The sequence below is a fragment of the Uloborus diversus genome, chromosome 6 (assembly GCF_026930045.1).
Source record: "Uloborus diversus isolate 005 chromosome 6, Udiv.v.3.1, whole genome shotgun sequence".
NCBI lineage: Eukaryota > Metazoa > Arthropoda > Arachnida > Araneae > Uloboridae > Uloborus > Uloborus diversus.
Genome location: NC_072736.1, coordinates 88,253,106 through 88,270,161, shown reverse-complemented (window position 1 = coordinate 88,270,161; position 17,056 = coordinate 88,253,106). Strand labels below are relative to the sequence as shown.

The 17,056-nt window shown below is 34.9% G+C and overlaps 1 protein-coding gene across 1 annotated transcript in view; it reads left to right on the top strand.

The window, feature by feature from the left end:
• LOC129224537 (WD repeat-containing protein 74-like) overlaps positions 1–17,056 on the top strand; it is a 32,676-nt gene that overhangs the window by 14,139 nt on the left and 1,481 nt on the right. Inside the window, exons 7-8 of the mRNA XM_054859009.1 lie at positions 7,463–7,759; positions 11,147–11,374. Of these exons, the coding sequence (XP_054714984.1) occupies positions 7,463–7,759; positions 11,147–11,374 (525 nt within the window). The remainder of the gene's footprint in view (positions 1–7,462; positions 7,760–11,146; positions 11,375–17,056) is intronic.

Below are 17,056 nucleotides of genomic sequence, written 5' to 3'. Positions count from 1 at the left end.
ACAGTTTTTAAAACAAAATTCCATCTAAAATTTAACTATGCATTATTTAAAAAATTTTACTTGTGTCAAAAGTTTTACAAAAAAGTTATTTTTAAAATTAAAAATAAGCAAATGAATAAAAGCTATGATTAATCAAGCTGGAATTAAAACAAATTATATCAATCTATTATAGTTATATTTCGCCAAACATAAATAATTTTTTAAAGCAAATAAAATGTTTAAAAGCACAAATGTGCAGGAACATTGCAGACACATGTTTCTGCATTGCAAGGAATGTCTTTTTCAGTGTATAAAGTGTGAGCTAATGAATGTAAAGACATCCTACAAAAAGATCAGACTTTTGTGGGCTGTCTTTAAATCCATAGGCTCACATTTTGTGCATTGCAAAAGGCATTCCTTCTAATGCCAAATTATGTCTGCAGCATTCCTGCACATTTGTATTTTTAATGTTTTATTTGCTTTTATTTTTTAAGAAAAGGTATTTTTATGCTTCTTATAAATAATTTTGTTTGTGGCAAAATTCATTTATAATATAAAAATTTCATATTTTCTGTACTTAAATTTTTTGCCCCACTTTTAATAAATAATTTTTATTAACTTCAGGGACATTAAAATAAAAATTTAATCCATTCAAGCATAACAAACTACATTATTCTCAAAATTTAAATTTGACTTGTAAATGATTGTAGTATGCTTGAACTTTTTCATTAATTGTAAAATCTGTCTTGAACAATGTTTAGTTTTTTGTAACTACTCGGTATTGGCCGAGTACCGAGTAGTTACCGAGTGCTCGGTACGACTCTGATTGCCATTTAGTTTGAAAGTGGTATTGTCTATGATAGTTCTGTTAGGACAATGGGAATCATGACATCCTAGAAAATTGGGATGTAATGCTGATTTATTTCATGGAACCAGATCCAAATAATGCTTTGAGTTCCCAGACTCTCCCTCTTATTCCTTACTAATTTTTAGTAGTTTAAATTTAATTATTTGCTAATTTGTTACTAAAGATACGCATGTTTGTATTCAATGGAAGAAGTTACATTTGGGGTCTGAACCTTTTGGTATATTTAAACTTGTTTTTTAAGCATATTTAAAGTTCTGTTTGTATGCACAGCAGTTTATGCTAAGAATATCTTCGAAGGTGAGCAGCTCTTAATTATTAGCGATATTTGTTCTTCAAAAAATTAATTTTTGAGAGTAACGTTGCACAAACATATGAGGATTCAAGCATAGTAGTCAGGTAAATAGCTAATTTTAAAATTTCTATGAAATTTGTTTGCAACAAATTCTTTGGTGGATACAGTTATTTATTTTTACAAGTAATAGTTTTCCTGGAAGCCCCCCCCCCCCCCTCCCAGGCCTCATCTGAGATGCAGTCATATCTTTCTCCTCGAGAGCATTTTTGGGTTCATCATCATCTGAATCCAGTGTTAAAGATTGGATCTTTTTGACTTGAGCTTCGCAAATATCATCAGTCAATGCAGTACAAGTTCCAATTTTCTCGCTAATTTTCCATCCAAAATTCAAAATAGCCAGCATTCATAGCGGGTGGGGGACTGAAAATTTCCCCTATTTCTGTCACTTCAACCACATTACTGTTGTTACCTAGTTTTGTAAATACTTCATGAGTTAAGCAATTTTTAATCCTTCTTTCCAAGACACTGTCCTGTGACATTTTTAATGTCTTCTAAAACGTGTGTTTTATTGGCTTAAGGCACTTGCACTAAGATTTTGAGAGTCCTCTGCATTTCCTTTCTTTAATATGCCTTCATGGCTCTGATAATTCCTTAATTTTGTGAGGAGGATAAATACTTTTTCTCGCCAGATTTTAGAAAATATTCTTTATACAAAAAAAAGAGTTTTTTTTTTTTTTTTTTTGTTGCTAATTAAAGGAATATTTATCGAAAATTGATCACAATAAATGTAGTTTTTATTCTAAAAGATTACTTTTGATGTACCTTTGCACAACCAAACGGGACTTTTGATGTCATTCTGGTAACATTATCCATGATCATGTTAAGCAGTGTTCACAAGACACGCCAGAGCATTTTTTAACATAGGAACTGCGCGACACTACTGTCGCCTAGTGAAAAAAATCTGTCGCCTAGAAGATGCGAAATCAAACCACTGGGCGACACTGGAAAATCTGAAATTGGTACACTCATTTTTGTAAACGGATTTCAAATCTTTGTAAAAATCTTAGGAAGACCCTTGCCTTTAAAAAAAAAAAAAAAAACGTCGACTCGTACATGACGAAAGCCTTCTTTTTCTACCCTTGGGGACCGGCCCACCACGCACTCGGCGCCAGATTAAGCAATCGATTAGCACCCCATCTCATTAGCTCTTTCATTGATGATAGCCGATAAGCATTTCACGTCTATCTGTGTACAGGGTACAGGACCCTGCAGGGACACTACTTGGTGGGACGGGACGGCAATAAAAGCAGTTTGCGGAACGAAAACAGCTGTTTTTCATTCAAAGATGCAAAGAGAGAGGTATTTTTTCGAAAGAAAAGCCGAAGGCTGAAGGGTCGGGGTTGCTTCCTGGAATTCTTTTCAGTAATTTTTGCTTTAGGGTAACAGAGGATTATACCACACCTACCACTTCCTTTTTTATGGCTTTTTGAATAAAAGGGATTCGCGCGTCGAAACTTGTAGGAACTGGCAATCTATTTATTTTTTCTCCAGTTTCGAGGCAACAGGACTGAAGAATGATGGAGTCATTTGTAACACGTTTTAGCTGTAATTAAAAATCCTTTTAAAGTTATAATGAAATTGAAACTCATTTTGATGATTCAAACAAAGGATTTTTAAGGGTAAGTTTGGTTCGTAAGAAAATTTACTTATTTCAAAAACTTTTACTTTAATTATCCATTACCGCTTTTAATTTGTAAAAATGTTTTTGAGACATTTGTTATTTATACTATCATTTCCAGGGCCCGGATTTACATTTTAGTTATGCTTATCACGCTTAATATTTAGTTATGCTTACCTATTGCTTATCACGAAAAGTTGTGTGAGTTGTCGTTCCTAAAAAAATGAAAATACTTGAAAAAAAAAAAATCAATTTCATTTTCAAATGCTTGAAATTTTACAAAAATGTGGCTACAAGCCTTGAATTTTAAAATTTCTAACAAATTGGAGTTGATAAGGAGTGCCAAAATATGTTAAATTCAGTGTGTGCTTCAATGGAATGCCGGACATCACATAAGGTCCAGATCCAAAACGTCCATGAACATAACGTCCAGTTCCAAAATATCCGAGGGACATAACGTCCGACGGACATAACGTCCAACGGACACAATGTCCGACGAACAATAGGTCCAAAGACAGAGCTTTCACATTTTTGGACCCAGCTAGGACATAACCTCCAGTTTTAGCAGTTTATTTCTTGAACTTCTCAATTAATTACATGATTTGCCACTGAACAATAGGTTTCATGGAAATTATACTCTTACTCTTAGCATCGTTCATTATTCCATCAAACTCTATTCCCTTGTGTGTGTGTGTGTGCGTGCGCGAGGGGGGGGGGGGGTTGCTTTAACATTGGATTAAAGTATATTCATAAAAAGAAGTATGCTTCAATTTTATTTCTTACTAAGCGTATAAATTATGAATTGTTCAAATGGGCACTATGTTACTCTCTTGCTACCTATTTTCTAAGTGTGTACCCTATTTCTTTTAAAGCACTTTGTAGATGGGTTGCAGAGGTGATTAAAAACTAACTGTATCGAAAGTCCATGAGAGCAAGTAACAATGCATTATACTTTCTTCTCCCTCGCTCTATCTCTCTGTCGACTGCCTTATTGATGTGTCGACCCCTAAAAAAATGTTACTGTGTACTATCTCAACTTGCAAGAGTACATAATTTAAAAAAAGTTTTGTTTGCCTATTTTTCCCCCGAATATTTTCGATTCCAATCTTCCATTATATGGCTTCAAACTGCATAATTTTACTAGATTTTTTTTTCCAAAATTCCCTCTGGGGGAACCCCCGGGACCCCTAAATTGGGATCCCTGCATCATTCTCTCAATGCTATTCCCCTTCTTAAGGGAAATCCAAAAAGGCAGGCAAATACACATTGAAAAAACACACACAAAAAAAAAAAGAAAGAAAAAGAAAAGAAAGGAAGAAAGAAAAGAGCATTACTTTATGTGTCTCAGGGGAAAAGACAAATATAGAGCAAAAAAAAAAAATATCCATTAATAATTTGCCTTTTAAAAAAAATAGCAGTCTTTGTATTTGCGTATGTTCTATTGCAGCACCTAAACTATTTATCTGACTTTCATGAATAAGTGTCAATTGATTCGTTATTATGGCTCAAGTAACGTACGCTATCAATCGACTTCAACAATAGGAGGAGTTGATTTTACCTTGCAAAACTCGAATTTAAATGATTTTTTTAGAGTGGGTTTTAAATAAATTTATTAATAACCCGACTAAGGGAACAAAGGGTAAGAAACAAGTTTGGTGTTGATTACTATTATAGTCTTATTAAGTTAAATCAATCTTTTATTGTTTAAATTTTCTATCAGCTTCATGTAATAGCAATAAATTAAGTTTACCTTTTAAGTTTTAAGTTAATGATATTCTTGTATATCAAACTAAAATGCTTACCGTAAATTACTCACGTTATTATTTTTTGTCCATCTTAGTTTAAAACGGAAAATATTTAAATAAAATAAAAGAATAAAAAACTGAAAACCGACTACGGCAAAAAAAAATAAATAAATAAATAAAAAAACTAATTTGAATTTTGACATCTTGAATTCAAATCATGTTTTTCGCAATCACGAGTGTGTGTATGTGCATGTGTGTTTATGTGTGGGGGTATGTGTTTGTGTGTACGGGTTATGTGTATGTGTGTGTAGGCATGTGTGTTTGTGTCTGTGTGCTGGCATAAGTGTGTGGGTAGTTGTGTGTATGAATGTGTGTGTGTGGGAGGGGGTATGTGTATGTGTGTGTAGGCATATGTGTTTGTGTCTGTGTGCAGGCATGAATGTGTGGGTAGTTGTGTGTATGTGTGTGTAAGTTTTTGTGTGTGTATGTGTGGGTGTCTGTATGTATGCGTGTGTGTATGTGTGCGTGTGTGTGTAGATGTGTATGTATGCGCGTGTGTGTAGGACATGGATGCAACCTGGAAACGGCTTTCGCTATAGGAGCAGCATCGTGAGGAGCCGTCGACGGTGATGGTGCGGAGGGTGGCGGGGGGAAAAATCAAAGGAACGTCAAAAACAGTCAAGTGAAAACAATAAGCAATCGTGATTGCTCAAAAAAAAAAACCCCTAAAAGATAAGAAACAAGGTAGGTGCTGTTTAATATCATCATCCTATTGAGTAAAACCAGTAATTTGATAGGTTAGATATTCCTGTTTATTTAGTTCTATTGAAATCCTCTGCCACTTTCGCATTAATAACATAATTCAATTCAAATACCGTAGTCGTGCGGTATAGTAGAACTGTAGTTGAGAACGCATGACAACGGCATTTGAATTGAATTATAATTTTATTAATGCGAAAGTGGCAGAGGATTTCAATAGAACTAAATAAACAGGAGTATCTAACCTATCAAATTACTGGTTTTACTCAATAGGACGATGATATTAAACAGCACCTACCTTGTTTCTTATCTTTTAGGGTTTTTTTTTTTTTTTTTTTGCCGTATTCGGGTTTTAGTTTTTTCATCTTTTATTTTTTAGAGCTACAATTTCCGAGGGAGTGCTCCAAACCTCTTCTCCTCTACCATTATCAAGGACAAGTAGAATGCATCTTTAAGAATGCAAATTAGAAAAATTTCTTGTGGCGGGCCCTTGAATTACTCCTCCACGTCATATCACAAAAAGAACGTATTGAACTCCGTTTTTAGCACTACAATTGCAGAAGGAAATCCGCCTGACAACCCCGAACCACCCTCTTCTGAACATTATTGGACATAATGTTTGCGTTTTGAACGTTTCAATTTCAAAAAACGGGCGTGGGGAGGGAGTCGCACCGGAGCGCATAATATTACGAAAGTCAGTTAGAATTACAAATAAAGAAAATTTTCCTTTGATATGGGCCCTCAAATCTCCCCTTACTCTAACATCATCAAAAAGATGGTCTAAAACTGCATTCTTAGAGCTAGAAGTTCGAAAAATAGACAGGTGAGTGACACCGAACCTCTTCAATCCTAACATTACCAAAGATCGTCTAAAATGCGTTTTCAAGACTAAAAATTTCGAAAAATTTCCGGGGGAGAAACCCCCGGACCCCCTTTACTTCGGAGTTAATACTATTCTTAAGGTTTGGTTCATATCGGCTTCCTTTTAAATCAGAAGATTCAGAAGATCTATACAGCCGCCACAGAACAAACAGTACTTACAGAAATTCCACTTTGAGGCGACGATTATGCATACATTTGTTGAGAAAAAGGCTGTAACCTTCTCAATAATTTTTACTCTTATGATGAACTTGTGTCGCCTAGTAAAAATTCCTTAAAAAATGCTCTGAGACACGCTCCTTTAAATCTGCAGCGGTTAAGATCAAACATTTTGAATTAATTCCACAGAACTTTGTGTGTGAAGCTTACTGAAAATTTGCGGTCATGAATTTTAAACTTATAGTAAGAATGAGCACAGTCGATGTTTAATCTTAAAAGATATTACTCTTTCTTTTTTTTTTTTTTTTTTGTACAAAAAAAAAAGTTTGTTTTTTGCCAGGAAAGTAGTTAAGTTGTACCAGTGTGAAATCAATACTTTGCATTGAGAAATCACTTTTCACTCCATGGTCCCTCATACCTACCACTATTTGTGTTAAGCACAGTTAGATGGGACCTGGAAGACAGCTCTGATTTTTTGATCCAGATCAGAAGCCGAGTAATCCCTGGTTCAGCAACCCCAGAGGTATTGTTTCACTTTGAGGACATAGTGAACGCGAGCATATATAACGTCCCCCAGTCACCATTACTGAAGATGGTGGATCTGTGTCTGGCTAGGGTAGAACCCGTGACCCTCTGGTCCCAAATCCGATGCCTTACCAATCAGGCCCCCACAGTCCCATTAAGACATCAGCAAGGACATAACTGAGGTGGTCTGAGGGGCTCCATACTCCAAATGTTTCATTAAAAATCAAAATTAATTATTTTTTTTTCAATTTTGAGTTCATGTAGGGGCAGTTGGAGTAAAAGATATTCTGAGCATTCCACATATCACGAAACAATTTTTTATAATCATTGTCTAATGTGACACTGCGTAAAAAGTTGTTTGTTTTAAAGTTCAGTGATCTCACATTTTCTTCTCCAGCTGGTTTGTGGATGCGAAGTAACTGGTTTCAACTAGTTTTATGTGTCATGTGGAAGGTTTAAAATTATATCTCACTTTAGTTTTATTTTACACTTCATTTGCAGATCCAAATTTATACAGACATTTACACACAGGCACAAATGCAGCAAAATTTCTTGGTAACAGTTTGTTTCAATTTCAGGTTCGCCTTTATGATCCTCGCACTCAACGGCGTCCAGTCATTGACATGGAGTTTGAAAAATATCCATTAATGTCATTATCACTTTCCCATAATGAACATCAAGTAGTAGTAGGGAGCAGTCGTGGACGGATGGCTCTTCTCGATTTGAGGAAAAAATTACTTGTTCATGCATTTAAAGGATTCGCTGGAAGCATTCGATGTGTCTACTGTCATCCCACTCTGCCATTAGTCGCTTCGTGTGGTTTGGATCGGTTTCTAAGGATTCATGATTTAGAAAAACATAAGCTTCTGAAGAAGGTAAAAATTTTACAGTCATGTTTCATATAAATAATTTTTTGTACTATACAACCTTGTTTATCTGGACTAACTGGGACCTAAGGGGATCCAGATAAGCAAAAATTCAGATCATCTAGGTAAGAAGCGAAACCCATTCTTAAATAAGCAGATGTATCTTTCATTACAGGGTCATTTCACTGTATTTTGGATAATTATGTTGAATCTGTAATATGACTTTTTTTGCCATAACTATTTAATTTATCAGTTGATTAGCACTACTTTTTATTTTGGGTTCTCCTACCAACACACAAGCTCAAATTAATATAATGTGCTAATCAAACTGAATTAAATAGTTAGGGCAAAAAAAGTGTCATGTTACAGACCATACATTTGTCCAAACTATAGTGAAATGGCTCTACAGCAAAAGACTGCTAACAAAAGTACTTAGTGCAATTTTTCCTGAGTACATTATCGTATATTGATGAACTGCAGTGGTTTCGAATTTATGCTCCATGTACACCATATTATTCCTTAAATTAGTGTTTTACTTTATTGTACGTTTTATGCAAGAGTTGTACATTTTATCAAAACAAACACCGAATACAGTACAACCTCGATATCTGAAATCTCTCGGGACAGGAAAAAAATTCGAGATATCGAGTTTTTGAGTTATCAAGGTTTTGAAAAAAATACACTAGAAATTCTCACAATTACATACACGTATGCTATATGCATTTATATATGTAATATGAGATCACTTTGAATTACGATCAATAAAGTAGTCTTCAATATTTTACTAGATTTGAAATTTTATAATTGTCCAAAGTGCACAGGAAGAGATTTTGAAATGAACAACAACTTCAACTTGGTTTTTCACCTAAAAATTTAAAAATCCTTATCTTCAACTAGTAGCTCCCCACATTCAAAAAAGTTTTCAGTAGCCATTTTGTAGGAGTTAAGAAAGCAGACTGATGAAAATGAGGAATGCATTTTCCCTTTTCACTTGAAATCTGACTGGCGAAAAATCAACCCCCTTTCCTCAAAGTGGACAACATGTTCGAGAGAAGTGCACAAAGATTCTAAACTCTGGGGAAAACACAGCACCCCTTTCATACCAACACTTCCCTATTATCTTGCTTCAATCCCCTATCAAAGTTTCCAAGAAGAGAGATGAAAACTGGTCCCTGGAACTGGTTTAACTACAAAAATTGTCTAAGAAAAACGACAACTAAAACTTGCTTTTGTGCAAAAATTTCAACATATCAAGGGTTTTGGAAAATAAATTTCGAGATAACTATGGAAAATACATTGGGGTTTTTATAGAAAATGCAGGGGAAAAATGTTTTTTCGTGACATCAAGGGTTTCGAGATAAGGAGATTCGAGATATCAAGGTTCGACTGTATTTGGCGCACTTATAGTTCCATTCTTGCAATCATAATTTAAAATTATTATTGAAGTAAATATTTGTATATATTTTAAATCTACAAATTTCACCCATATAAACCAGAGGTCTGGATAAACAAGGTTCTACTGTACTACTTTTCCAGAGGAAAAGTTGAGATATTGAGTTTTATTCCATCTGTTATTCCTGATTTTTTTACGTTATGCAGTCAAAACTGCCTCTCTCTAAAAACTGCATATGTTGGGGTTTTTTAATTTCCGAGCACTCTTGATTAATTTCTCATGCTCCCCCCCCCCCCTTTTTTTTTCAGAAATATTTTATTTGTAAACGTCTATTTCTTGAAATTTAAACTTTGTTACTAGATAAGTGTGCGCACGACCTTGCACACTTTTTTCCCTTTTAACTCTCTGATGGCTTTGAACTTCTTATCATGCTTTACCGAGCACGTTTCAAAAGCATTTTACACTTATTTTTTGGATGCTAAATGTGCGTTGTCAAACGGTCCAAAGGGCAGGGCGATAGCCTAGGCATTGATAGAAGGTAGAGCACTTGATTTACACAGCAAGTTACTCAAAAAAACTTTTCTTGAGGAAGAATTTCACGCGTCTTACTCATGACCCATGACCGTCAGAGGATTAAAATTCAAAAGCGGGCAGGAGATTAGCCCTCACATAAGAAATAATAAAAGATGATGCTCAGCAATGGAGGGGGGGGGGAAGGTAAGGAACGAGCAAACACATGGTTCACATACACTTGCTTCACAGCTGCAGCTTACTGGGGTCTAAGAGATGAAACATGTCACCAAGGACAGATACAAGAGAGGGCTGAATACCCCTCTCGCGAGAGAGTCGCCACTGGTAGATTTTAGTTCTAAAAACTCAATTTTAGATGATCTTTGATAATGTTAAAGTTATGGGAAGAGAGGTTTGGGATCCTTCCCTGGGAATGTTTTAGAATTGAAGTCTGAAACGTTTACAATCAGAATAGGTAGTAAAGAGCATGTAAAAAGTTCAATTGCCCCTCCCTTGAAAACTTGCTGGATTCACCCTTGAGTGTCACTCAGGTTGACAAACTGCACACTTGGTGTTGTATAGCTCTATTCTTCAATAGATCTTTTTGTCGTGGAAGCAAAATTGAATTAGTGTAGTAAGTGGAAGATGTCTGCAGGCAAAAGAAGGAAGAATCCAATAGCATTCTTCTATCCTTTCCTGAAAGTTGCTGTGTCTGTTAATGAAAAAGAACTGGTTCTGGAATCTCAAATTATTTTCGCAATGGCATTTTTTCTTTTACTCCTTGAGATTTCTACAGTCTATTGTGGTTCCAGGGTATATTTTGTTAAATATGGCATCCCTAAATAGTTAATGTTCTTCCTATAGAAGAGAGATGACAAATTCTGGGTTTTCCTGAATCCTTTGGTGAAAAAACTCGGAATCGCTAGTTATCACAATGATAAAAATTAATGTCCCACCAACCACTCTTTCGACAATAATCAGAAACAAACTCCCTGTGGATCAGTGCTAGCATGGATTTTTTTTTAAAGAAAGTGTTAATAAAATTTTGACCTGAAAATTCTCTCTTTCTCTCTCTCACCTTTAATTAATAAATACAGATGCTGGATGTTAAGAGAATTTTTTTTTTTTTGAATCTTTAAATTTTCAGATGCAAATTTATGGGATGAAATAAATCATCCATTTAAAAGTCTTCCTTCTAAATATTGTAACAAATATCTGAGTGCACACATGAACACAAACAATTAAGCTATCACTGGAAAAGTTTATGCTGTCATTTTTAAGTACTTTGATTTCTTTCTTTCTTTTTTTTTTTTTTTTTGCTTTGTTGCATTGCGTATCTGAGAATTATAATAAGTTCTCCAAAATTATGAAATTGTTTAAGCACTCTTGAAACTAGAATGGCTAATGAAATTTGAAATGCTATATTAGTTCTGATAAATTTTGACTTTATGCATATAAACTTCGTGTATTTATATACTGAATTTTATTTTTAGATATATCTAAAAACAAGACTGAATTGCTTACTTATGAAAACTTCATTAGCACAGTTGCATGCCAGTAACTCTCAAAACCAAATTGGAAAGGCAAAAGCAAAAGATATTGATGAAGATGAAGAAAACATTTGGAACTCGATGGCAGTTATTGGAGATAAGAAGAAGAAGGGACTTGGTGATGAAAGAGATGCTGAAAGTGTAGCTCAAAAAAGACAAAAAGTGAAAAAGGTGCTTATTTTTTCTTTTAACATTTTATTCTTTTTGAGTAAATTTTTTAGCATAAATACTTAGCTAAAGAATCTTAGTAATTAGTATTTGACATTTATGGAACAAAAACTGAAGGAGATATTCCAGTTCAAAGTTTTAAGAAACCTTACAGAAGATAATATTGGAACCTATCCCTCTTTCAGAAAAATGACAAATCGTCAAAATAAAAAGAAAGGCATTAATATTTTTCATTGCTATTCAAAAATAATTGCAAATGCCATGCCATGATATGCGAAAACACATTACAAAACCTCAAACAATATGAAAAACTACACTCTATGCACACATATAATTTTAAACCCTTGTTAACCGCTATATTCTCCCCCCCCCCCCCCCCCCAAGGTGTTATTGACGGTGCGTGCAAAGTGATGTAAGTCGCAAAACTCTGCATTTCATATCTCGGAGAATATTGGTCATACTAATGTCAAACCTTTTGTGTTGGAATTGTTTTTCAATGGAGATTATTTCCCTAAATATAAGTTAGGGGACCTGGGGCCCATATAAAAAGTTAAATTTTGTAAATTTTGTATTTTTTGACTCATTTTTATTTTTGCTTCAAACTTTCAATATCTTAACTCTGAATCTGATTTTGAACATTTTTGCAATTGGAAGTATACATCTAGGACTAACGACTGCAAAAATAAAGGTCTTGCAGGTTAAAACGAAACACCCTGTATGTCATACACTCTCAATCTGACAAGCTTTGCCTTCAACTCGCGAGTCGAACTGCTCCATGCTGCTGACCCTCGCTATTGAGATAAATTTACTTTATCTACCAGTTTGGTCGCACTCTTGGCTTCAATATCCGTGTTTACATTGACCTTTTCTACCATGGAAAAAACCTTCTTTTAACCACATTCTGGTTATTTCTTGGGTAAATGTGGATCTTTCTTCTTCCTGCTATTGACTAGAGGCAAAGAGGTTTTTACCCAGATTGCATTTCACAAAATGAGTTTGTTTACTAGTTACTAGCTCGGTATAGCCGCTAGGGATGCTGGGTAAAATCGCTTTCTCGAATTCGGAATACAAGCTCTTTTTGCATGTAAATGGTGTATGCTGGCAACTTTTTTTTTGAGTTGGAGTAGGGAAATTCGAGGTACAAAAGTCTCATTTAAACGGGGCTCATGAGATAACTTCTACCTCCAGCTCCGTTATTCACTAATCCAGACTGATGAGTTCTAATAAGAACAAAACTGCAGTCTCTGGATGTGATAATCGAGCTGTCTGGTATATTGCATGTAGCTCTGCCTTAGCCCTGGCTTAGGGAAGGTAACTTACTGCTAAATACCCACGCTTTGCCTTCAATTCACGAGTTGAACTGCACCATGCTGCAGACACTCTCTGGGTAGATAAATTTACTTTATCTACCAGTTCGTTGGCACTCTCAGCTTTCATGTATTAACAAGAGATAATTGATTGCCTTAAGACAACAATAGTTTTAACCACTATTTTTCACATCAATACATTTCTAATTTTTTTGTAAAAATAAGCTGATATCCTCGCAAAGTTCTTTAAAATGTGAATTTTTGCAAGTGATGCAGTTTTTAAGTCCACCACTAAGAAAAAAGTACCATACCGGTACCCCCCCCCCCCTTTTTGAGCCCTTATTGTGTTGCGGTTATTGAACGGATTAACTGTTTGACAAACTTTTTTTTTTCCTGATAGTACGAGCAAGGATTTGAAATATTAAACTGCACTCTCCCTTTATGAAACCCTGGGCACTGGCTTTCTCTTCATGCTCTTACGCTTTATGCAGTGAGGAATTCATGGAGAATTAGTTCTGCTTTAGTTTGTTGTGTTTTATGATTAAAAAACCTCAATTCTCTGCATTTTTTAAACTGAATAGGAGATAACCATGACAACTCAAGCAATGCAATAAGTAGTAGACTGCACTCCAGCAACCACCTCGCCATCTTGTCTCTCAAAGCATCTTTGGCCATGTTGAGACTGAGAGTGTTGTGAAGGTTTATAACAACACCCTAATTTTGTATAAGAATTTGACTCCATTATTTTATAAAAATCGACAAAACTTTATTTTCATCACATATACTTCAAGAAGTCGTCATTTTTATTTTCTCAAGACCAAATTCGTGGAACACGATCTCATGCGTCTTTTTCACTTTTTTTAATTACGTGTTGCCATTCGGCAATTTGTGTTAAATAGTAATAAAATAACTAAATTTAAGAATTAAAAGACATTAAAAATATGGATGAAAATATAATACTAGAGAATTATCATTACGTGGTAATAATTTTGACTGAGAAGGGCACTTCAGAACCCCCTTCCCAGTAATGAAGATAATAAATGCGTTGCCGAAAGTCACGCATTAACCACGAATGACATGTCCATAATTCTTTGGGAAGTGAACTGTTCGTCCATATTTTGTCCTATATGAAGTTTCTTCATCCTTTTTACGCATTTCTTCTTCTGGTTGGTTAACATTGTCCTTGTCAGCAGACAGAAATGCTGGTTTTAGCCTGTCTACAGACACAGTGACATTTTTGTCTTTTATCATTACTTTGAACACTTTCGCGCCGCGCTTGATGACTGCATAAGGTCCGTTGTATGGCGGCTGAAGACTTTTCCGCACCCTATCATTTCTGATAAAAACATGGGTGCAAGTTTTTAAGTCTTGTGATACGAAAGGCTTAATATTAGAATGTGATTTTGTCGGTAAAGGAGCAAAATCGTGAAATATATCTCTTAGCTTCTGTTTCATAGTTTCAGGGCTTTTTATAACCGAATGTTCATCGAAAAAATCTCCTGGAAGTCGAAGTGAAGTTCCATAAACAAGTTCGGCTGGTGAAACATTCAGATCCGTTTTAATTGCTGCACGGAATCCTAGGAGTATGGTGGGAAGAACTTCGGTCCATTTTTCATTTCGTCGAGCTTTTAAAGCACATTTTAATGGTCGATGCCAGTTTGATTGAGACCATTTGATTGAGGATGGTATGGTGAAGTTCTTATCCTTTCGGCACCAATGAATCGAGTTAATTGTCGAAATAGCTCAGACTCAAATTGACGACCTTGATCTGATGTATTTTTTTCTGGACAACCAAATCTTGAAATCCATTCAGACATCAACGTCTTAGCGACAGTTGGTGCTGTCATATCACAAATAGGATATGCTTCTGGCCATCGCGTTGCCCTATCAATTACCGTTAAGCAGTAATTCTTTCCTTCAGATTCTGGTAGTGGTCCTATTAGATCAATGTGTATATGGGCAAACCTAGATGTGTTAATATCAAATTTTCCTTCTTCAGTTTTAGTGTGCCTGAAAACTTTTAATCTTTGGCAGTTTAAACACTCTTTAACCCATACTTTGATATCCGTAGCCATTGAAGGCCAAACAAATCTCTGCTTAATAAGCTTAGTCGAACCTTTTATACCTGGGTGTGTTAAATTATGTAGGTTTAAAAAAACTTGTTTACGAAAACTTTTTATTAGAAAAGGTCGTGCTTTTCCTGTAGAAATATCACAAAATATTTCAGTTTTTGAATCAGGCATAGTAAGTAATTTTAATACTAAATTAGATTCCTTATTTTCTAAAGCAGATTTAAGTTCTAAGTCAGATTTTTTGTTCAACACCTAACTTAGCGTAATCTAGCAAAGTAGGAAATTTAATTGTACTTATTCGAGAAAGGGCATCGGCTGCTTCATTTGAGCTACCTTGCAAATATTCAATGTCAGTTGTAAACTCAGAGATAAAGGATAACCATCTACTTTGCCTATTTGTGTAGGTATCTCGTTTCTTTTGAAAAGCAAATTTTATTGGTTTGTGATCAGTGTATATTATACATTCTTTCGCCTCGATGAAATGTCGAAAATATTTTACTGATTCATAAATGGCTAATAATTCCCTATCAAAAACCGAGTATTTTAACTGAGCAGTATTCAGTTTTTTTGGAAAAAATGCTATTGGTTTCAACCCTTCTTCAGTCTGCAGACTTAAGGTTGAACCAATGGTGAAATCACTAGCATCAGTGTGTAATGCTAACTGCCCATCCTGCGAGGGAAAGACCAATGCATCGCCAATCAAACTTTGTTCAGCTTTCTCAAATGCGTCATTCAAAATTGGAGACCATTCAATAGGAGTGCTATCATTCTTTTTACATCCTCTTATTTGATCTGTTAAAGGGGTAAGCAGTCTTGCTGCATGTTTAACAAATCTTCTAAAATAATTTATTAATCCAATGAATCGTCGAAGCTCTGATATTGTTTTTGGCTTAGGATAATTTTGAATGATTTCAACTTTTGATTTTAAAGGTTTAATTCCTTCAAAAGAAATATCATGTCCTAAAAATGATACTTCAGTTTGAGCAAAAACACTTTTGGAAATATTCACATTTAAACCATATTTGGCAAGCCTACCTAATACAATTTTCATGTGTTCTAAGTGTTCCATTTCATTTTCGGAAAAAATTAGTATGTCGTCTAAATAAGCAACAGCGAAGTCTACATTTGAAAGTGCCTCGTTAATAAATCTTTGGAACGTATTTGCTGCACATTTTATACCGAAATTTAAATATAAGAACTCAAAACTACCAAACGGTGTGGTAACTGCAGTTTTTTGAATATCTTCTTTGAAAACTGGAATGTGAAAATATGCCCTAACAATATCGAGTTTAGAGAAAATTTTCTTGCCGTGTAAAATGTTCGTTACATCGTGTATGTGTGGCACAGGGTAAGGGTCAGGCACAGTGACCGAATTTAACCTTCGATAATCACCACAAATACGGTAAGATCCATCCGCTTTTGGTACCACGTGAATAGGAGAAGCCCAAGGAGATTTTGAAGGACGGCATATTCCTTGATCCATAAGGTATTGAAATTCTTTTTTAACTTCGATTAATACCTTTGGATGTAAACGTCGGGGCTTAGAAAATAAAGGCGGTCCTTTTGTTTCTATATAATGGACAGTATCGTGACTGACTGGTTTTTTGAAATTTGGGATAGGATTCAATAACTCGGGAAAATCTTTAAATAATTCTTTGTACACCATATTATCCGAGACTAATTTAATTCCACTATATTGAGTTATAGTTAACTCTCCCTTCGTTGTCAAACCAGTGACTGAATCAATTAATCTCGACTTCTTTAAATCTACTAGTAGTGAAAAATTTTGTAAAAAATCTGCTCCTAGAATTGGGCAAGAAACATTTGCTACAACAAATGGCCACTGATATATTCTACGCAATCCCATGTTGATATTTAACACCTTGTGGTCGTACACAGCTATTTTTGAATTTTTCGCAGCATACACGTAAGTGATGGGAGTTTTTGCTTTGAATGAAAAATGGGCAGGAATGCAAGAAATATCACTGCCACTATCAACCAAAAAATTTAATCCCGTACTTTTATCCATTATGTGTAATCTACACTGTTTATGTGCTGCTATGTCAGGGTAAATATCGTTATTAGACATAGCAGCTATGGCAAGTTTTTTTGAACTGCATCATAACTGCATGGTTGGCGACATTTAAATGCTTTATCGCTGAATTTTTTATGATAAAAACAAAACTCAGATGTATTTTGATTATGTGAGGGTGTTGGAACTCGTCTACTCCTAGATTGGGACCTATATCTATGATTACTACGACCTCTTAAAAATGAACGTTTTGATACCATTTTAGTTAATTCAG